Raw genomic sequence first — 23,779 nt, forward strand, 5'->3', positions numbered from 1 at the left:
CCCTTTTCACCAGCTGGATCGTAAACTGGTTAATTGACAGAAATACATTCTCGTTTTTTTATGTTGTTTTTTAACAGATTTACTCTGAAAAAACTGTCAAATAGCATAAAAGCAAAAACTAAAGGACAATCTGAAAGAAGTTACATGTTTCTACAGCAGAAATGTTTCATTTTCAATACTGTATCATCCTCTAATGCTTCCATTAGCAAGATGTTATTGATTTGATTGACATCCCTAAAGAGAATAACCAAAATACACTCATCACAGACTCTGTTTCAAGCCAATTCAGAACAATTGAGTTTGAACCCAATTGTTCTGAATTGGCTATGAGATAGAGCATTCTCCTCAGTTACAATGGAGATGAAAGGACCAGTGAGTGGTCAGCGTGAATGTTGGAGGCTACAGTAGAGACATATTGGCTCTGTGTGCTTCAAGAGCCAGCGGAAATAACCTCCAACCTCGCTGAGAAACATCAAAGATATGATCGCATTTATTTTGACCAAAATCTGCATCTCAAAGAGCGAAAAAGAAACAGATGTGTTAAAAATACATAAAGGTAATTTTGTAACTTTCTGGCTTTTGATGAAACTTTTAATGTTGCCAGTTTTAAGCCTGTGCTGTACTTTTATAATAGCATCCATCTTTCTCGCCACTGTCATTATCTGTGAAATGACGTGCTGATCGATCACTATGAAGACTATTCAGACTTTACATTTCACAGACCAATGTTCACTGAGTTTCCAGCTGTCAATTCTGCATTACCGTCACTGTGTCAATAGTTAATATTTACTCCAGCAGCGCTGACACAGAAAACAATCAGAATTTATTCATCATGACCTCACTGAACTAGAAAGTTAGAGCACAAGTTTAAAAGAAATACAAAAGAGATTTCTAGGACTCATGTGTTAAGCTTTTTTTCTCTGGTGCTCCAGGCTTACACATTAGTATTGTCCTTAACCCTAACCGTAACCCTGCTTAGCCGATGAGTGTTTAATTTAATCTCTGAAAGATTTAAGGCTGTGGATATCATTTAATAAGGAGAGCTTCTGGGAGTATTGCCAACTAGTTTCTAAAGGCTAATATTACTATTAAGACTTGATATCTTTAAATGTGGCCTCTGTTAAATTTATGAACAGTTGCATATCAGTTAAGAAACCTTCATCAGGTACTTCACACAATAAATGAGCCTGTACATATGTTTGTATACTCACTAAGAACAACAACCAACCCAAGGGAACAAGCACTGAACTATCCATAACAAACAACGCCCATTACTAATAATAACGTACCAAATGACAGGGTGTAATGTGAGGGGCGTCATTTATAGTGAGGAACATAGAGAGAATTAACAGCTACTCTGCAGCTCCCCTCAGCTTTAGGGAGCTTCATAGTGAGTGTCAGCTCATTGTTAAGCTGTCTAGGTGCAACTTTACTGTTTTAATTCACTCTCAGTGTTCTCATGGTGACCTTTTCAGCCATAGCAGGCAGCTGTTTTCAGAGAGAAGGCTCTAAAAAGCCAATGTACACTACTGCTCTCCTCAGCACTAAACGGCAAACAGACACAGTTAGCTGAAGACTAGCTGGTGAACATAGTGGAGCATTTAGCAGCTAAAAAGACCAGTTATTACCCTCAGGAGTTGGTAGAGTACCAGTCAAAAGTTTGGTCACATTCACTTGAATGATAAGATATGCCCAAACTTTTAACTGGAACTATATGTTATATATTATATATTGTATATTTACATATACTAGGTAGATGTTAATTAAGATATACTATATGAGGATTGAATTGTGTATTTGACATATGGGTGTTTTAAGCATCTCATTTGTATCAGCTTATATTATATATTGTGCTCCAAAGACTTTGAAATGAAATGCATCAGATGTTTTTTTTTAATGCTGACAGCTGTTAAAGTTTGGCAGCTTGATTAGAGAATTAATTAGACACCATAATAATCAGGTATTAGTGCCAAGTGTTGGCAGGGGTTAGAGATTTCTATGTATCAACGTTTTAATAAGAGCACGATTTAGGCTTTTTTTTTTCTCTATGAATAATTCAGGACTTTTGTAATTGGTAAAGTAATTTCAACTTTACTAGCGGCTCATAACAAATGACTGATTACAGCGATCAAGAACCAGGCAACAGGGCATTACATTCTCAACGGGAAAGGAGAGGAGATCAAGTCCAGAAGCTTCATTGACTTGGGCGTGGAGTGGCACTACATCATCGAAGACGAAGTGGAGACTCTGCAAACTGACGGACCTCTGCATGACCCCGTGGTGGTCCTGGTAACGTTACCTCATTCTCTACAAAAGGATATGTTGGAAATGAATCTGAAAATCCATTTATTTAACAATGAGCACTGTATAAAAGAAAAAGGTCAGCCATGGCATTTAATCCATCCTTTTCTATCACTATCTGTTAGATTTTAATTAGTAAAACTTGTTAATTAAGAGATGAAATAGAAATCAGAAAACTTTTTTCAATAGCCTTTGTTAAAAACAGTATCAGATGGTTTTAATACATGAAATGAGTAATGATTTCTATCACTGAATTAAAACATAAATGCATCCTCGATGATGAAAAGGGCTCGACATTTCAAACTGAAAGGCAAGGGTAGCAGAAAGCAGGGCAAGATTTGAGAACAGCTCTGACAGAGGATCTCAACCTGATCAACCATATAGGAGGTTATGAAATCAAAAGCAGGAGCCTGAGTATGCAAAGTTGTAAATCCAGCAATAAAATCTTTCAATCAAGTCCAAAATTGACAGACAGCCAGTAAAGCGAAGAAAGGATTTGGGGTAATTTGGTTATGTCTCTTGGAGCGTGTTAGTAGTCTGGCAGCAGGGCTCTGAACTTGGGAGGTATTTCTCCTGCCAACAGACATTTGCAAGTTGCATTAATCAAACCTGGTAGAGATCAAAGTATAAATGACCTTCTGCAGAGCTGTGAATGAAAGAAAAGGCCTGTATTTACTCATGTGCCTTACTTAAATAACACGTGATTGTTCCCCTTAAGTTACTTGAGCATCTAATGACAGGTCTGGAACTGTAACTACACCTAGATTACAGGATTCAAGTCTCACATTTGTTGATAGGAGATCAAGACTAGACATAATATAATTAACGGGGATCTCTCACTTGAAATGTTTCACTTAGAGGAAATCATTGGACATTTGGCATTTACCACCAGAGAGATACGGCAAATACACTAACGGTCAAAAGTTTTTGAACACATCACTATTTTGTAGGTAGTATGATATCTCAATGTACCCTGAAATGAATGAAAAGAACAAATAAACAATTGGAGATAATACAAAAATCAAAAAATCATGGAACTGCTCAAAATAATAACCACTAATCACGAGCCAAACACACTCATTGCATTCTTTGGAAACCAGATATTTTTCATTAAATTCTTCCAGACACTTTTGCAGAAGTTCTCACACTTGTAGGTTGCTGTGCTTTCATCCCAGTCCCATTCATTTCATCCTAAAACAAGCTTGATGACTGCTGATTCCTCTTGTGCTTTTCTTCTGAGGTTGTTCTGACAGCCTGGATGTACATTATGTAACATTATCTTGCTGTAGGATGAGCGCCTGACTAACGAGGCATAGACCAGGGGATCAGACCAGAGACCATAGTGCATGGCTCTGCAAAATGCTGTGGTAGCCCTTTTGATCCAGGGTGCTACTGTAGCTACTCACCAACTCTGGATCCAGCAAAAGACCATCATGTTTCCTACTCTGTGCTTTTATAGAAACAGAGGGGGTTTTAAGTAATCAACAAAATCTGTGACTCCTGTAGGAATTATAATTTACTTCCATTGCTGCAGAAAATCTGCAAACTGTTAACCGATTATTCAATCCCCCGAAAAGGCCTTTTTGAAATGTATTAACCTATGTACCATTTAAGGTTATTAACTTGAACTGCTTACATTTCAATAAAAACTGAGGGATGTTCTAAAATGTCTGTTAGTGTATGCAGAGATAGATTTTATTTGTCATTCAGATTATACACTATAGTGCACATCCCTACGAAATTTCATAGCAATGGTTCAAATGTTGTGCTAATTTTTGTGTTTAAAGTGCTGTGTGTCATCTGCATAACAGTAAAACTTAATTTAATGTCTATGAAGTTTAGATCCCGAGGGAACCTCACAAGGGTAGAAGACTTTTCCAACCATAACATAAAATAATCGTATTATAGTTGTGAGCTAAACTAATCTAGTTAACCCTGACCACATCACTCGAGCCAACATGCTTTTCCACTTGAAGAAATTATGGTCAAAGGCTGAGTGAAGGTCAAGGAGGATTTAAATCAAATTAAAACCTCATTGTAGTACATTAGGTCATTCATGACTTTTACTACTGCGGTCTCAGTGCAGTGAGGGCAATATTTTTTTTTATTTTTTTCCCCAATTTAATGTAATTAATAAAAGATACCAATATAGACATAGAAGAAATCTGTTATACAATTTGCAAATTGCAAATAACCCAGACTAACTTAAACTAGAAGGATTCAGAGAAGATTTTTTGAAGGAGAGGCTTTTTATATATATGGTTCAAGTTGTTCAGCTATTTATTTTGTCCTTCACCACAAACAGTACAACAAGTTATTAAAGCTCTGTAAATGGAAAACACTGAAGGCTGTCAAACTTAAATGTGTGTGTGGGTGTGCTTTTGTGTTTAACCTTAAACATACCATCGTTTTTCATGTTTTGTACTTCTCTTATGGAGTGTTTTATGTGCAAGCTCTTTTCATTTGTGAAGTGGTCTTGAAACTAAATGTATACATGAACACACATTTTCCACTTTTTTCGTGATACTTTCACACAATCTATGACGTTTATATAATGTACAAATTTCCATGTTAGGGGGTGGTGGGTTGGTTGGATTGCTAAATAAGTGGCAAAAAACATTTTCCAACCTCAAATGTCAAGTTTCCACATGCAAATTGGGATGATCTTTCTCTAATCCTAACCAAGTGGTTTTGTGTGCTTGAATTTAAGCAGACCTTAACCACAGTGATGTCACATCATAAAACATGTATAACGGTTTCCGACCAATGTCCCAACTGACAGAAAAAAATGTGGTGTGGGTATAAAACATGCTTCCAGTTGGAATACGTTAGTTCAAAAAATGGAAAATTTGCGTCCATGTACACAAATCTATAGATTCAATTTCATGACTATTTCACAAACCTCTGTGACACTCTGTTGCATCTGCACAGCAACAAACCTTTAAAATAAACCTGAGCAGAATAGAAAAGAAAGAGTTAGGTGGACTTATAGTGGGCTGTGAAAGGAACTCTCTAATAGTAATTACTTGTTCTTTCTTCAACCAATTACCATCCTGTGTTGACATCGTGTAATACCCGTGTTTAAACCTGGGGGCTTTGATTAATGCAACTTTATCGGATTCTTTTTCTTCTGTCTCTGGAAATCTTTTGTCTCGAGTGTTTTAATGCAAATACACAGCACAGAGGATGATGCTATAATGATGCCTTTTTTTATCTTCTTCCTATGGTTACCATGCAGATTATACCCAAGGACAATGAGACACGATCTACATTAATGTACAAGTACATCATCCATGAAGATTCAGTGCCTGTCAACAACAACAATGTCCTCCAGGAGGATACATACGAGTGGGCTCTGAAGAGCTGGTCTCCGTGTTCCAAGCCTTGTGCCGGAGGTAATGGATAAATTACCATAAAACAATAAAGAGGCATTATTCCATACTACTTCTACAAATACAATTATCAGAATTTCACACTCACCTGCTTGTGTTATGTGTAGGAAGGGTTTAGTTTCACAGTCATATTGTTCTGTTTCTCATATAGGAAGTGGTACAGGAACCTGAATTATACCTCTATTATACATCAGCATTTATGTCTTTATCCACTTTTAATTGCAACTTTCTGGAGCTAAATTTAAAAAGAAATACTTAAGTTTATTAAACAGTTGAGTAACTGTACTAGCAGCTCTTTACTGGCACTGCATGTACCCTATTATGTTTACACGCTAACATTATCCTAATATCTCATAGGAGGCAAACACAATAAGGCATAAAGGCAAACCCCAGTTGTGTAATCCTGTCTTGGTTGATGGGTTAAGTGTGCCTTGCTGCACAGTCAGCTATCAACTGCTGTTTTAATTATTCTCATTTGTATTATACACCCCAAAATGACAATTAGGGGTGGGGATTTTAATTCCCCAAGTTTATTCTTGAGACAGTGCTTCTCCCAAGGCTTGATGCAGTTTATCCAGCCGTGAAGGCTGAAAACACAAAAATAAAAGCACAACAAAGTTTATCTTCGAGCAACACTGTCTCCTAGAAATTAAGTTTATATACCATTAAATTGTTTCCCCGAATGTAAACACTGCCTGGATTATGCCCCCAACTTTTTTCAAATGAATAAAGCAGGACTTTGGCATCAAAATCATTTTAGTCCAGTTTAGTGAAAGATGGTGGTTTCACTTAAATGTTAATAAAAGTGTTGTGCTTCTTTTTTCTGTATTAAACCAAGACCACAAGCTTTCCTTAAACTTAACCAAGTGCTGCAAGTGCCTAAACACTTTGCTCACTCTGAATAGGTTCATTATCAACATATTGAAACTTGCCAATACATTAATTAAAGCTGCTGTAATTTATGTTGTATATGAACATAATTTCTAGGGGACTGTGTGGGTAGTAGAGATACTGTATATAAGCTTGATTATATTTGATTGGCCCTTTCAGCAACTTGGATTACATGGCAGCAGCAAAAGTTCGACCAAGGTTCAACCTTTTAGAAGAAAAATGTTTTTGCCTGCATCGGTATCCCTGCTGGGTGAATGCAGGAATCCCATTGAAATAAATCAGAGTGGCTGCATATTTCAACACAGTGTTGCTGTATGTCTGAACACAGCGTTCCGGCAGCACTGTGATGATGGATAAAACCAAGAAAATATTAAAAAACACATAATACCCAAAAGACTGGAACATTATTTAGCTCCAGCTTTGCTCCAGAAAATTGAAAAAGATAAATATCTCTGTTATTTTTCAGTATTTATACCATAAATCCTCCTGCCCAGAGTACATACTCTGTTTATCTGCATGTAAGCACCACTACACCTCTGACAGACACATGTAGCATAACAATAATAATATTTTCTTGTCTTGAGTCTTGAAATGGAACAATCAGAGTCAAATGATGCTATTTTGGATGTATTTCCTTTTTAAATATAATGTTTTCCAAGATGTATAAAGTAAGGGATATTATCATAAAGTGGATTTCTTTTCTAGGTTTTACAAAGATTTCATTATGACAAGCCATCTCTTTCCACCTAGGGTTTCAGTACACCAAATACGGCTGTCGAAAGAAGGGTGACACCAAAATGGTCCATCGAGGCTACTGCGACGCCAGCAAGAAACCAAAACCAATCCGCAGAATGTGTAACCTTCAGGACTGCACACAACCTCAGTGAGTACACACTCCCCAACAGATTTATACAAATGCTAACTAGATTCAAAGAATATGTTGAAATGTTTAAGTGGCGTCTTTGAGCCTGAGTTGAATTTAAATGAGCTATACTTAACCGTAGTGTTTGTTGCTGAGTGGGAATGGAGTGAAAATGAGGACTTAACACAGCCAAACTACAACAGCCACTATCTCTGCTTAATTAACTATCACCTCCAATACGGATGCTGTGATTTCACTTCAAGTTGTTTATTTGTCTGTTTTATAAGCATTTACATATTCGAGTACTCTTGAAGCAGGAGGTGTACAATCACTTTTTCATTGCTTTCTTTCCTCTTCATTGATGTATCAGTGTAGGTGATGCCTAATTAGATTTTTCTCATTTAAAATGTTATATGCTTTCAAGTTTTCACAAATGCCATACAACTGGTTTTGCCTCTTTTACATGCACTGCCACACATCTTGAATGCATTTTGCAACTGCATTCAAATTTTAGATGACAAATGCATATGTCAAGTTTTATCTGTATGGTACCTTTCAACAAGAAATCATAAAAATCAAATGTGACAAGGCACAGCCGTTATGTAAAACAACAATTGATGGTTAGTGTGTCGTAGTAGCAAACAGAGCAATATGGAGACAGATGGGAAGAGATATGTGAATGGGTAAAATTGGGTAAAAGCTGTTTTCCTTTCCAGAACAATGTTGTTGAGGTCTAATAGATTCATCTCTCTCTGATCTAACAACAAGTGAGGGAGTTGTGTGTGGAGTCCTCTGTAGCTCCATATTGCACTAAACTCTATAAGCCTCACTTTTTTAGCAGTCCAATCAAATGAAAAGGATTTGATTTAAGTCCCTCTTACAAGTGTACACCACTCAAATATTCTGTTTCGATGGGAAACATCTCAGTACAGAAGCTAAAGATGCTCTAGCTTCAGTTTCACTGGACTTTAACCGCAGTATGAGGCATTAATAACCAATCTTAGACTACTTTTAATGTTGTTTTAAACTTGTTCGCTTCCTAAATACTGTAAGAAATGAACAAGTAATTTAATCACTAAATTAATTATGCACGAGCATCTGTAACAATGATTTAGAATTAAAGGTTAATGAATGTTAAGGAAGCGTAATAATAGATTGATAAGCAAACTGCATCAAGGATTAATCCACAAATATCAGGAACATTTCAATTACAGAAACTGTTATATGACAAATTGATGATTTAATAGTGTGGAAAAAGTCTTAATGAGCCTTAAAGCTGCAGGTGGTAACTTTGAGGAGAGAGAGGACTTCCTCCCCCCCTCCCCCTCCCTCTCTGCTGCACTCCTGCCCTGCCTCCAAAGTCCCTCCCCCAGAGGAGGCTGACGTGAGCGCGACGGCACGCGACCGCTGTTGATGGTAACGGAGGTATCGGTAGTTTTGTCCTCGCTGATGGTTGTTGCTGCGCCATTACTTACTCTACGCTCCTGAAGCCGCTCTCGGAGATATGAGCTTGACCGAGCTGAGGAGGAATGGGGAGGGGGCTGTGTGCGTGAGCGGTGATTGACAGCTGTCAGACACTCCATCAGACACCATCCTGGCTCTGATTGGTTCTTTTTGTCCGGTCGCGGTGGATTCTGGCAATTTGCCAATTTGCAGTAGGATCAGTAGGTGGGGTTAAATGTTTTTTTTTTTTTTTTTTTACAGATTACTAGTTTCATGTAATGCTGTCTTTACATAGTGAGAGTCTTAGCAAATATGACAAAAAGTTACTTTTATAAGACTTACCAACTGCAGCTTTAATGCATTTATTCATTTAGTGCTCAGTAGTTCATATATGCACATCTGCTTTGGCTGGCAGTGTTGCTTTTTTTTTTTTTAAAACATCCAAGCTTCACATCTTTGCCACAGATTACAGAAGCTATTCTCTTCTGCTGCAATGCATTCAAGCAGCGGCATTAGTCTTGTGTTGTACTCGTGTCTTAATGTTGATTTAACCACTTTATTTAGCTCGCAGATGGGCTCAAACCATCAGAGACCAAGCCAAAAATCAATACATCTCGTCAAGGCTTTACACCAGGATGCTTTTATGCTGTTTAGTTCACTTTTATATCAATACATCCTTTCAGTGTGTGTGTGTGTTGTTTTTTAGCATAGCAATGAGTTATGTCCTGACAGGTCAATTATAGCAGTTCATTTTAAATTCTACTAAAGCATTTAAAAATGATGACAGCCATGATGGAGACAAGATAGTACAACACACGTCAGCTGTGTGTAGCTGCTACACAGTTAACCGTGACTGTTAAAGGAAATTTTGAGGATATTAATGTGTCGGCTGAGCTGATGGAGTCTAAACGCAGAGTCATGACAGAAAAGGCCCCAAAGGTGAAAGAAAAGGATGGAAAGAGGAGAAGGATTGCATATAAGCTGATTAGTGGCGGAGGCTGTAAAAAGACGAGAGGGAAAGTTTGACTGCAGCGGCACATGAAAAACTGCAGAGAGGCTCAGACGGAATCATCCGAATCTCAAAAGCTGCGTGAGGCAGAACTTCAGTACTCAGAGATGATGCAACGTAACATGCCGAAGACCTCACACAGTAAGCTGTTCTGTTCGGCTTTAAACCAACAGAACAAGAGAGAGAGAGAGATCTAAAGCTGGTGAGATTTGACGCAGGATGAGACACCGGCTCTCTGCTGTTTGGGGAAATAGTTTGTGTTTCTGTCTGAAGTTCTGATTGACTTCTCTCTGAGGTGGTGATTCAACCGCAGCGCACGGAAGAACAAATAGAGGAAATATACAACTCTCTCAGCTTGTTTTTGATTTATAGGCATGTAAGGAAAGCTGTTACATAAAAGCAACACTGCAGTCTGTCTTTCAGTCCAAAACGTGACTGAAATATCTCAACTATTTGATATTTTGGTACAGACATTCAAGGTTCCCAGAGGATATAGTCCTGTGACTTTGGTGATCCCCAAACTTTTCATATAGCACCATCACTATGACTTTGCGGCCAAATACCTGCAATAATTATAATATATTTCTGTGCCTAACATGGCTTTAGGCGATTACATTTTGAATTTTAAGTAAACAACAAGTTATTATTTTAAGGCACATACAATAAAATGTTTTCACATATTTAAATTGTACTGCAACGGGTTTTTTTTCTCCATTATTTTCTGTCCTATCTGTTTTTCTATTTGTTTTGACAATTATTGTTTCTTAAAAAATCCCTTCCAGACACAGAGATATAAAATAACTCTGCTTGGAATAATAATAATAAAAAAAGTGAAGATAAAGTTTAAAAATGATTTTAAAATGACATCTGCTCCCTCTCACTAATTAAAACAAATCCACAGTCTATGAATATGCACATTTTTTACTTTATTTCAGAAGTTTAACTGTTGGATACAAGATGTCTTCCACTTCAATGTAAAACTCGTTCTCAGTGTGTGTTCACTAGAGGCTTCACTTTAAAGTTTACTTCAAACAGTCTGAGCCATCTACAGATTCTGTTGCCTTTATCGGCAACATTGATTCATTCTCACTTTTAACGAACCGAACAAAGAACAGTCTAACGTGAGGTCGATGACTGTGCAGATACACATGTCTGATGAAGAAGCAAAGACTTTTATCACAGCTGGACTTCATCTGATTGCTCACAATAAATCAAAGAAATAGCCGCTCAAAATATTAAGCTGACATCAGTTAATAAGAAAAAAGAAAACACTTACAGTACATGTCCTAAATAAAAAAGCAACTTGTTGAAGTGTCACTTCAAATCAACACAAAAATGACTCTAACAGCACTGGTGTAACTTGAACAGATTCAAATAAAATTTGAAGTATAAGGCAAGTGTTCAAGTAAATACAGTTTTTGGTGCAGATCCAAGGTTTTTTGAAGCATTTTGTATTTGGAGATTTTTGTTGCTTTGGCCTTTTTTTCATATAAAAACATGATTTTAATATTATTCATCATAATGTGGATTTTTACGTAGATTAAGATTCAAATGCACAAAACATTTTCTACTATTGATTAAAATAAAAAATGATTCAGCCTGAAGGTATGTGTTCTCTGTGAACTTTCTAGTTTTTCTAGACACTGTCTTTGACATTTTGGTGTCACAGTTGGTCGGTGTGAGAAGACGCCTTTCAAAAGAAAAAGTGAATTCCCTCTGTAGCTGGCCTGATTTTTAGATGGACCTCAACAGTAGAGCCAGCGGTGCACATGGGAATGTATGTCCGTCACAAACTGACTCACTGAGTGATGAAGTTGTTGCAGTGTTGAAGTTGTTGGAGTTTCCTTATTGGCCCATGCTCTTTCTAAATGAATCGGTCCGAACAGTTTTCTATTGCAGCCTCAGGGATGATTTACAGCGGTTCCACTGACTGCAGCCTATTCCAAATTTATCGAACGCTAAGAGCGTCCTGCATGCCCTACCTCAGTCTGCACCTGGACTCCCACACCATGATTGTGCCACTGGAGGCATTGTTACGGATGACCTGGCGTGTAAGGTCCGCGGCCTCAGTGCCGGCAGGGAGTGTCATGTCACTCCTGAGGACGATGTTGGAAGGCTCAACCTGGTGTTGCGCTGGACATGAGAAACCTCCAACGTTGGTCCGGCGGCTTCAGCTTAATTTGAGCCAGAACAAGAGTAGAAGAGAAAGCAGCTCTCCATACAGCGGGACAAATAGCATGAGCTCACACAGTAGGAGAGGAAACAGCTTTGTGTGCGCCGGGAGGCATGAGGGAGAATGAAGTATGAGGGAGAGCACACACTTAAAGCACCCTGAATAACAATCACTCTCTTGAAACACTCAATACAGAATGTGTCTTAGAAAAACAAGAGACATCCGCAGATAGAGACAAATGAAAGAGCAGGGGGAGTTAACAATGAATTAGAATAGTTATAATTAGAAGTAGAATAAGTTCTCTTTCAAATCAAACATCCCAAGATATGAGAGGAAAGTATTATTCAAAGATAGCTTAACTTTGTCATGTGATGTGCTGCTTCAGTACACTTTTACAACAAATACTACTGGGATGAGTACAGATAATCTCAGAAGAACATTTAATATCCAGTCATTTACATTACAGACACTACCTCTGACTAACACTGTAACAAATTGGCCCCATTTGTGCACATTGACCAGACACAGTCCAGCCATGTGCAGCACTGGGTTTTGATCTTCTCTTGTTTTCATCATTTCTAGATTCCTTTCCTTGCTTTGTGACTTTTTCTCTCCTTCCTTCAGTCAAGAGGTGGTGTTAGATTTCAACCAAACTTAAGAATTCTGGTGGAGGAGATAAAAAATGTCAAAAAAGGAAATGTTGAAAAGTGTGCCTGAAAAGATAAGAGTACAGTACTAATGATGTTGAGATATAAGAGGGGAAAAGTTCTGAATATTTTCTCATCCACTTTCAGCAGAGTTGGGTTTTAAATGTCAAATTATACAAGAAACTTATATTCCTATATATATGTTACGCATATATTAATGTATATTTAATAATGTTTTCTGTATGAAGCAGTTTAATCAACTTCAAACACTATTTGCTGTTCACAGGAACTGAAAAGGGCGGGAGGTAGGATGAAAGCGAGAGATATTGTATCCACCATGAATGTGTAACCCCCGTGGGTAAAAGGCTTTTAATTGCTATCCTGTTCATTAAAAGCTTGTCATAGTAATTACTATCTCAACAGCCTGGATGTGATTGCAAAACCATAAATATTCTGAGGGACTTTATCTCTAAATTACCCGGTGGGGCAGCTTCACAAACCATTAAATTAAATGCGATGACAGTGGAGAAAAAATACACTAAAAGCCCAATCAAAAATGAAGGTATCCACAACATTTAATACTAAACATGTAACTCTGACCACATATACATTTTTTTTTTTTTTTAAATGGGTCAATTAAACCATTTATTCATCAATGTAACATGCAAAATATGGAGGTAGAAGCATTAAATTCCCAGCAGCTGCATGCACTGTGCACTCTCCATATAATCTGTTAGGGTGGCATTTATGGGGTTAAAGCTCTGATCAGAGGTTTGGTTGAAAAGATTAAGGGGTAGTGTGACAAGTTTACAGATTCAGACCTCCATCAGTGAGCTCAAAGCCTGACCAGAGGCCTGTTATCACAGAGCGAGATTACTGGGTTGGTGAGAGATGTTTTGGATCAATCTTGAGGTTTATGTGGCACATCAGAGCTGTTTTTAAACTTAGAGGCTATCGTGTGCTCAGCTTTACTAGAACTAGTAATGTAGAGGAGGAGAAGTAGATTGGTTTAAATTTCATTTTCAGCCAAGAAAAAGTTGTTTATTGCTGTCAGAGCTGCAACGATTAGCTGATTAATTGATGAATGCATTAATATATTGGCTGGTTGCCCCGATAGCATACTGGATAAGATGCATATCACATAACCGCAACATTACTTTGATTCCAGTCGTAGATCTTTGCTGCTTATCATGAACTACTCTCTACCCCTGTTTCCTGTTTATTTGCACTATTAACCATCAAACTAAGCCAAAAAATGACCAAGAAACTCCTTCTTCACACATTTTAAGACACATTAGACACACACTAGCCCATAAAGTGCCATGTGGCTGCAGGTTTCCATTCCTAACCAAGCAGAAGCACACCAGCCTTGACTCATTTAATGAACTGATCTCAGTCTTCAGACAGCTGATTGGACATGCCTGTTTTAAGATACTTGAAAATCCTCCTCACTTTTTTTTTTGTCCACAAAAATGAGTTAAATAACCTTGTTAAATCTTCAAAAATCACATCGCCTCCTTATCCCACCTTCTCCACACTCTCCACTTCACCATTAGCTCGTGGGTTAGTAATACCTTAGTAATCACATCTGTCTGATTTCATTTAAAATCCTCTCATAGCCTAAACTATGCCAAAATATTCAGTTTCAGTCAGAAATGCGTCACATTACTAACGCTAAAGACGCTCTAATTTTAAAACGTTGCAGTTATGCAAAATAGGTAGGCAGTGGTCCCATTATGACTATTTGTTACTTGTAATTCTTGTTGAAAAAAACCCTGCAGACAATGCAGAGACAGTTTCTACTCGATGAGAATAAATGGCATCGTTCTCCTACTGCAAAATCAAATTCCAGTCTAGACTTTCAGCAGTTTTCTCCTTCAGAAAACATTTGCAAAGCCTTTTTTCTTCAAATGCTTTGTGTGTGTGTGTGTGTGTGTGTGTGTGTGTGTGTGTGTGTGTGTGTGTGTGTGTGTGTGTGTGTGTGTGTGTGTGTGTGTGTGTGTGTGTGTGTGTGCACTGGTAAATTCAACTGCTTCACTCTGAGCTGCAGCTGCTCTCTCTCTCTCTCTCTCTCTCTCTCTCTCTCTCTCTCTCTCTCTCTCTCTCTCTCTCTCTCTCTCCACCGGTTGTGATGCTGTGTGTATATTTTATGACACATATGCTATAAAAAGATTATAATATCCTAATTTTTTGAGTGAAATTTTTAGTAATATCCTCGCAGTTTTTCAAGAATAGGGTTAGCCAAAGCAATTATTCTCCTCATCATCATTTTATCTCTGATATTAATGATGTAATTGAAATCTCACCCCTGAATTGCACCAATGAGCTTGTAGTATACAGGTGCAGCCCAGGAGCTGACTGCTGCTGTCTGACAGAGGCTGAGTACACATTGATAGCCGCTGCAAACTAAATGCAAACCTCAGCGCACCTTTGCAAAACACAATTTACTCCGTAAATCCGCTCCTGTGTTGAGAGTAATGCTCTCCTCCATCTTCCTGACAACAGGAGCATTTTCACTGTCCCCTGTAGTCTGTTCTGATTTAAACGAATCAGCTTCTTTTTTTTTTTTTGTATTCTTCCACCCTGGGCTCTGCATAATTTAACAGTCTAACTTTATTAGTAATCACTGCCTTCATACAAGGCTTTCACACCTTGCCACAATCCCAGCTTGCTCCATGAAGAATCAGTACATTTTGAAATTGTCACGCTCTCTCCCACCTTTCCCTTTCAAGTCATATCTTACTGTGCAGTGTGGGCATGTTGTGAATCAATCTTGCAAGTGTGAAGTGCAAAAAATATTTGTAACTCAACATACTCCCTGGTCAAATAATAATACATGTATAAATAAAAGATTTGTTACTGAGTATATTATTCCCTGATCTTGGTCGGTAGTTCAAGCAATGTGGACCCTGCTCTTTTTTTCCTATTTATTTATTGAGTCTCAAATGAGACATAACAATATGAAGTCATTTATATCAGTTGATTGGTAAGTTTTTAATGTTTAAATTAGGGTACGCAATGCTTGTAATCCTTACAAATTTTACCCATTATTTTACATTTGAGAGAAAAAAAATCACCTTAAAAACTTTTATTTTAGCCAGAAATTGGATGACTTATCCGCATGTCACCCACAATATACAAAAAAGGAAATATTTCAACTTTGTAAGAATGTTTTAGTGCAGCTGATACACATTTTTATTGAGTGTCTGACTCACATTTATTCCAAAATTCAGAAACCACCATTCAACAAAAAGCATAAAAACTAAAGATAACACTCTTTCTGCTCTCTGAAAGCCTCAATAGGGATGAATAACCAATTTATTAATGACCGATGAGGTGTTCATGAATGATTTTTTGGTTCAGAAAGAGACTAATTATGAGGGGATACTGTGAAATGCCCACATATGAACAGTATGTAAGGGTTAAGCAGCAAGTTTATAGCGGTGAAATTAGAGCCTGTGAAATCCATGAATTTATTAAAAGTGAACAAATCCATAAGTCTACTCTAGCCAAATAACAATTAGACAGACTGAATCAAACTCATAACATCAGTTTTATTGATTTCTATTATGTTAATATTAAAATCCTAACCCTACAGATTCATCTTCAATGTGTATCTTTCTCTTATTAAAACATCCAACCAAAGCTCCTGTATATCATCAGTAATATCCTCTTATTGATTTGTCCAGATGGATGTCAGAGGAATGGGAGTATTGTACCAAAACCTGCGGCAGCCTGGGCTTTCAGATCCGGACCGTTCGCTGCGTCCAGTTTCTCCACGACAGCACCAACCGCTCCGTCCACAGCAAATACTGCAGCGGAGAGAAGCCGGAGAGCCGGAGACCCTGTAACAGAGTCCCCTGTCCTGCTCAGTGGCGGACCGGAGCCTGGTCAGAGGTGAGACTTCAGTTCAAAGGGCTTCAGTTTGTGAAGCTAATCACATTATCTTCTTCTTCTGTGGTCTTTATGTGATTATGTATATCTATCTGATCAATTTTAATTTTGATATCATCTTTTTTTCCAATTATCTGATGTCACCTTCCTTGCTATAAGCTAATTGCTTTCCTGCAGATTTGCGTTGCTTTCAAGTACTTGATTTATGACTGTAATTTCTGAACTGAGCAAGATCATGTAGAGTATAAAAATAAAACATGAGACATCTGCGATATTTAATTTAGCACGCTGTCATGTCTCATCTGGTAACACGCCAGTTTTAGGTCATCCATAACACAAACTGAGACCTTTTAGAGCCATGAGAAAAAAATCCAATAAATCAGACATCCAGCTGAGTGGTGGAGCCCAGATAAGACATAATATGATACAGTTCTTCATATCAGCAGTTCATTTATGTGAGTTGGGTTCAGATTTTTAATAACATGGTCTTTCTGCGTGTTTGGAATATGTATAAATATGCATATAAGTATATTTGAAAGATATATATGTAATTGTAGGTGCATGTTTGAACACTGAGTAATAGTTGCAGGGTAATAGTAAAATAACTGTAGTTTGATTTATGTTGGTAAATTGTACTTTAATTATTTTTCAATATAATAATAGATGCTTTGAGTTATGTATGCTGACTAATATATGGATAATATATTGGGTCTTTTTTATTTCTAGTGCTTTAGCTTTGTTAATTTAGAGTTTATTCAATATGTTATCATTTTTTTAAATAAAAATAATTAAGCTTAAACGGTTGGAGAAGATTTCACTGTGAACATTTTGGCTGCAGCAGCTCTGTGTTATCTAATTCATGTTATCTATTACTCACTGAGTAATAGTTGCAGCGATGCTTTGAGATATGTATATTGATTAATACATTGTTTTTTTATTGTAATATTTTAGCTTTTTTAATTTATCTTAGATAAGTCACAGAAACTGAGAGTTTATTCAATTCTCATTTTAGCTTTTTTTTTTTTATTATTTAAGTTTAAATGGTTGGAGTTTTCATTAAGAACATTTTGTCTGCATTGGCTCTCCGTGTTTTCTAATTCAGAAGTAATAGTTAATTGTCTCCCTGATATTTTCATAAAGTCACAGTTGGTCATGTCAGCAGGAGATGTAGAGCAGGTCTAGGAGCAGTCAGGACAGGGTTGTACAGAGGCAAAGATCAGTCAGAGATCAGTGGATTGTTTGCTTCTCATGCTGATGTGATCACTTGTCATTAAAATTGTCTGAAAAAAACTAAACACAAATTTGAAATAATACACAAAACACTACTAGGTTGCTAAGAACAGACTAACCTGTTATAGTCTCTGAAGGAACAAAGAAATGATGTGATTGGTCAAACATCCATCCATCTATTGTCTGCCACTTATCCAGGGCCAGGCAATGTAACCCAGACATGCTCTTCCCTAGCAACACTCGTCAGCTCCTCAAACATGTCAATGGAAATGATTACAGCCAATAGCAAATAGCCACAAAGAAATACATTTACATATATGCATATTTATTATCCAAAAGTCATGTAACACAAGAGTCACACATCCTCCTAGACACAAGAAAGTGGAGTCTTGAACCTTAAATGATCAATGAACACTTACACATGTCCTGCCCTTTACCTTATTAACATAGGGAAGGAACCTGATGACCACCAGACCCCTTAATGTAGTAAACATGAGCATTCCTCAGGACACATTAGCCTATGGGGTCAAGGCAGTGGTCATCCAATCAGCTTGTATCTTATTTATCCCGACATGGACCAAGGTGAGGAAGTAGCTAATTAACTTCTTAACAATAGCACTTTTTGCTTCTTTACTTTTCCGCACGATTGTCCAGGCTGACAATCCTTGACCCTGTTCCTTCTCCAGTGCTGCTGTTCAGTTTGTTTTAGTATTACCAGATTTACACAGTTTAAAATGCCTGATTGATAGATTTTATTCCCTGCAGATGTGCACTCTCAGAGAGAAACCCAGTCTAAAAGAGCACAGAAGAAAAGTCTCCCTGCTGATATTTTTGCTTGGTCAACTGTGTAGCAAGACATTTTGGTTTTTTTAGGGTCAAACTGAACTTCACATCAGCTTGTTCTCCCACCTGACATTTACTCTTACGTGTAACCTGTCTCCACTCGTTTCTGCTCTGCCCTTCCAAAACTCTGTCTCTGTTTCCATCCTTCACAGTGCTCTGTGACCTGTGGCGAGGGAATGGAGAGACGTCTGGTCACTTGCCGGATCGGAGACCAATGTAACGGAGACAAACCTGAAAATGTAAGACCGTGCAGACCGGGACCTTGCCACGGTAAGCATTTCATTTATTTATTCATTTAAGAACAGACGGAAACTACACATCACTTCTAGTGAGGTATTGGCTCAAAGGCAGACATCAAAGGAGGGAAAACATTTCTCTTGACCTTTTTATGCAGTTCTTACCTCCTTAAAAACAAATCATCTTATGTTCCTACCTTGCGGCCGTCTATTGACTCTATTCATTTCCACATGGCATGAAAATCAATTGGCTGACCCTTAAAAGGAGTTGTTTCATTCATCAGAGTGAACACTAAGTCTGTATTAATTTGTCTTAATGTTTGATTATTTTTGGGTGGTAGTGCAGTTCATACGTGCTTTGACTGATGAACTCTGACCTTACAACAATAGGACAACTTTGACAACAAATAGACATGTAGACATTGATAGAGATTTTAATAATGCAGCCCATACATCAATGGACAGAGTAGACAGGAGTCCAGGATGTCTTGCATTGAAAAGGTTTATTTACTTGTACTGTACAAGGAGAAATGAGCGAATGATCAGTACACGTTATGTTCTGATGCTCCCTTCAATTCTGAAGTTTCTCTCCTCCGGGGATAGACTTTAAACCACACAGATAATGCCCAAGGTTGAGCCATGCCCAAATATGGGCAGACCAACACATCTACAATATACAGAGTTTAGTCTACTGGTCTATAGACAAAACATTGCTTAGACCCCACTCCGGACCTTTGTCCTACATCCAACACTACATCAAACCTCTGACTCCAGTTACCTTAACCCCATTCAGGGAAAACAGTCAAAGACATATCTGACCTCGGCTGCTATAGCAACGCTATCAGAATGCCTCCTGTTCTCCCCAAAAGGAGCAGACTCACTGCTTACCACTATCTCAAGGGGAGACAGTGTCTCAACCCAATATTTGGTGTGGACTTGCTATGACCGCAAAGCCTATTTTGACCCAGTGCATATTAGTTATGGAAAATTCCCTAACAGACATGGTGTAGACACGGTTTGCAAAATGTTCAGCAGAAAAACATACTAAGATTTTAAGTAAAAGGTACAGTGGACGAAGAGTTCATTCTACACTTTGAAAACATATGAGTGACATTAATAAATGTAAAGATGTAAAATACACAAACACAACATCAAAACAACACATAATAGAAGTTTATAAGGAACACTAAAAACTGACAAATAACTATTCATTATCAATCATGTTGGAAAATGAGCTAAGAGTGTTTAATTTCATTTCACCTTTCATTAGTTTGGGTTAGGGTTAGCTTATGTTTTGCCTGTTTATTTGTGTTGTCTCACATTGCAATGCACAATGTAAAGTCACTACTATTGTCCTTTAATAACCTACACATTTTTTTCCCAAAAACTTTCCTAATGTTAATAAAATAATAAAGAAAGGGCCTGTTCTATTCATAGGATCACCTACCATTATTCATCATGGGTGCAATGCCAATTGCTTTATTGAAATCTCCCCATAAAACCTAAATGCCAAGTTGATATTTGCAGCCGAGATCGAGGGATAAACTGAGATGAAATGCAAATAACACACATTCTCTCTCACGTAAGAGCTCATACTGTATTGATCTATGTATGGCTGCAACACAATATTGCAAAAGCGTTCTCGAGAGCTTCGCAATCAAAATGGCATTCTGAGTATGCAGAAAATAATGATTACAGCATATCAGTCCATAACTATTGTAGATATTTGCTCTTTTCATTGAACATACTGAGGAGGTGAAATCAGGTAAAAGCCATTCTCTCTTAGTGGTACCTTTACTGCAGTTATATCAGTAAAAAGGAAAATATAGACAAATGGAAGGAGTATTTTGAACATTAAGACAGCTAATGTGTGGATGGATTGAACGTAGCATGTTCCAATGTTTTTTTTACTTTTTGGTCAGGTTCAGATTTGGAGTTTAAAGATGGTGGAACTACTGAAAACTAAGAAACCTTGGATGTCTTCCAGTTCTATACTACATACAAATAAATAATTATTACATGTTAACTGTATGTGTTATATATTAATTATCATAGTATACTGTTAAAGCTATTAGTATACAAGAAATAAAGTTATTTTTCGGTGTTATACTAAAAAGGAAATTCCTGTACAGCACATGTGCTGATGCCATCTGGTCCAACCATTTTTCCTGGATCAGCAGGAAACTTTCCTTGTTGAATCATGAGTAGAAAAGATGAGTAGCTGCATAAGGAGACATCTGGTTCTTTGATGTAAAAAAAAAAAAAAGTTCAAGGTGCAAGACTGTGTACATAAAAGCTTTGAGGGACAAATTAACAGTGACTCCCAAGATGCAATTCAGTAAGAATCATCCAATCATTACCACACTACTACTAATGTGTGGAAGATCACTCTGTAGAACACACTAGAATACAATCTGCACTTTAAATCTCTATAAATCTTATTTGTATGATTTTAATTTTGGAATAATTCAGTAACGATGTGTTTTATTCTCAAAACTCAACAACAACGTTTTTTTTAATTGACTACCTTATTTGTGCCTCCGGTCCTTTTTCTTTCCATAGCAACGGTGGCTGAGGTTTATGGGTAGTGTAGTATTTAGAGCATCATACCATACTGATGGATAATACATGATATCTCAGAAACAAAGCTAAAATGATGGTGGCGAGTCCCGTGTTTCTATGGTTAATAACAGTGAGGATATAACTCAAATTAAACCTAGAATACAGAATGGGGGGGAAACACATTTCTCGAAGTAGTGGCTCTTTTTTCAAAGACTTATTACTCGTGTTTTTCATTTACTTTGAGCTGCCTTTGCATTGGCAGCAATTTAATTTAATTTGTTTGCCTCTGCTCTATTTGCTTTCATCAATAGTATCCATTAACAGCACCCTCAAAAGTGTTTTTTACTGATCAGGTATAATCAAACAACTTCCTCAAAACATGTTTGGAATCAATATGTTTCATTAGGATGGAGCTGAAGCAGCTGAGTCTGAGCAGGCGATAAACATCATTCTGCTGAATGTGCTGTGGTTAAAATGTTCTACATTTCTTTATTGTGGCTATTTCTGCTGTCAGTATGTGATTGAAAGCAGTTCTTAGAGATCTGTAATGCACTCTCTTCTACTGAGCCATTCTGATCTCACCACTTTTCAGCGCTGTGTGGTAAGCGCTGAGCTGATGCTGTATGCTCTTTGACTTTCAGATGAGCCGTGCAATGGAGACAAGTCCATCTTCTGCCAAATGGAGGTCCTAGCACGTTACTGCTCCATCCCAGGCTACAACAAACTGTGCTGCGACTCCTGCCACAAGCGCAACGGAGCGATGTCTCTGTTCTCCGAGGCGGCCGAGACGGAGGAGCATATCCGCTTTGGGTCAGCCTCCCAGCTGCTAGAGACATTAACGGCCTCTGTAGCAGCCAATGGTACTCGCAGCGGTAAACAAGGCTCAGGCAAAGGATCTGCAACATCAGGCAATGCTGCAAAACACATCACCACCCCCGCACCGATCAAGAAAACCCCATCAAAGATCACAACGGCACCGAGGCGGGTTCCACGGCACATGGGACTCACTGGCAGGAAGCTGCCCGTTATGGCACCTTCTACCCTGGATGATCCTGCTGAGGGTCAAAGGTCAAGCAGCTTCACAGATAGTCAATGGCCCAGAGTACACTCTGAAGTGGAGCGATGAAAGTGACACCTTCCTCTTCAGGACTCTAAATGTACAGTAGATATCCAGCTTCATCCTGAGTCTTCTCATGCCAGAAACACCACAGAGAGAGAAACAGAGAGAAAGAAAGAAAGAAAGAAAGAAAAGTGCTGGTTCACTTTGTTTTTAGAATCCCGCTCCCTCCCTCCCCCAACCCCCCAACACACACACACACACACACACACACACACACACACACACACACACACACACACACACACACACACACACACAAACACACACACTGATTTTAAATATCACTTTAACATCTCTCAGTGATTCCCAGAGTAATTGGACTGTGCTAATTTACTTTCATATTTTATATTTAGAAGAGAAAATAATACAGTCATTTCAAGACACAGGAGCAAACAGTCTTAAGGGAATTTCCATCTGTGTCAGATGAAAAGCGAAATGAAACACAGCTTTGCTAGTTTATAATGAATCATTTCAGGGACACAAAATAGCCAAAAGACAGATTAATATTCAATACACTCAGCATGAATTCAGAAACTGAAACGAAACTTCTAACATCTTAAAAGGATATTAGGAAGAAATGTTTACCTGATCCTGATCCTGACCCTGACTCTTGAATCTTTAACCAGAAGAGTCGGTAAGCGTTCTTTTGATGTCGCCCACTGTGTCACAACTCAGGTGACAGGTGCAGGAAGGTGTCTGCATTTTCTTTCTGATTGGTCTCCCTATTTAATGAATCACGCCTCAGGTGTCTGCAAGAGTTTGCAGCAGATCCGTAAAGCAAACACTCCACAGATACCAAGAGATAAAGTGTGAACAGGTATAATCATTCAATTAGTAGAAGTATATGCAGACTGCATTGATAGCACTCATCTCAAACAGTGATAAATAATAGCACTTATGTTATGTTTTCTTTGATTATAAGTTATGAAGATCCCAAAACATCATCTGATACAGCTGAAAATCCCCTTTTACAGTTCAGTTTTACAAACTGCCTCAATCTTTGTGGACTCATAATAACACAAAGATATATAACAGAAATCAAACCTGACTTTAAGTGCATACGGAAAGTAACCAGAGATATAAACCATTAGCAAAATGGTTCTAGTTGTATAGATTTGTTTTTATATGCAGCAATGCCCGTTAAGTGGCACTCTACATTTTTATGGAAATGGGTAT

At 37.9% G+C, this 23,779-nt stretch overlaps 1 protein-coding gene across 1 annotated transcript in view; it reads left to right on the forward strand.

Moving 5' to 3' along the window:
* The window catches only part of adamts3 (ADAM metallopeptidase with thrombospondin type 1 motif, 3), a 137,417-nt gene extending 114,767 nt beyond the window's left edge, over positions 1–22,650 (forward strand). The window contains exons 18-23 of the mRNA XM_062417928.1: positions 2,126–2,289; positions 5,540–5,696; positions 7,335–7,467; positions 16,408–16,615; positions 18,838–18,955; positions 22,125–22,650. Coding sequence (XP_062273912.1) covers positions 2,126–2,289; positions 5,540–5,696; positions 7,335–7,467; positions 16,408–16,615; positions 18,838–18,955; positions 22,125–22,609 — 1,265 coding nt within the window. The 3' untranslated portion in view covers positions 22,610–22,650. The remainder of the gene's footprint in view (positions 1–2,125; positions 2,290–5,539; positions 5,697–7,334; positions 7,468–16,407; positions 16,616–18,837; positions 18,956–22,124) is intronic.
* Positions 22,651–23,779: the final 1,129 nt, after the last annotated feature.

This window comes from Scomber scombrus, chromosome 4 (genome assembly GCF_963691925.1).
Source record: "Scomber scombrus chromosome 4, fScoSco1.1, whole genome shotgun sequence".
Classification (NCBI taxonomy): Eukaryota; Metazoa; Chordata; class Actinopteri; order Scombriformes; family Scombridae; genus Scomber; species Scomber scombrus.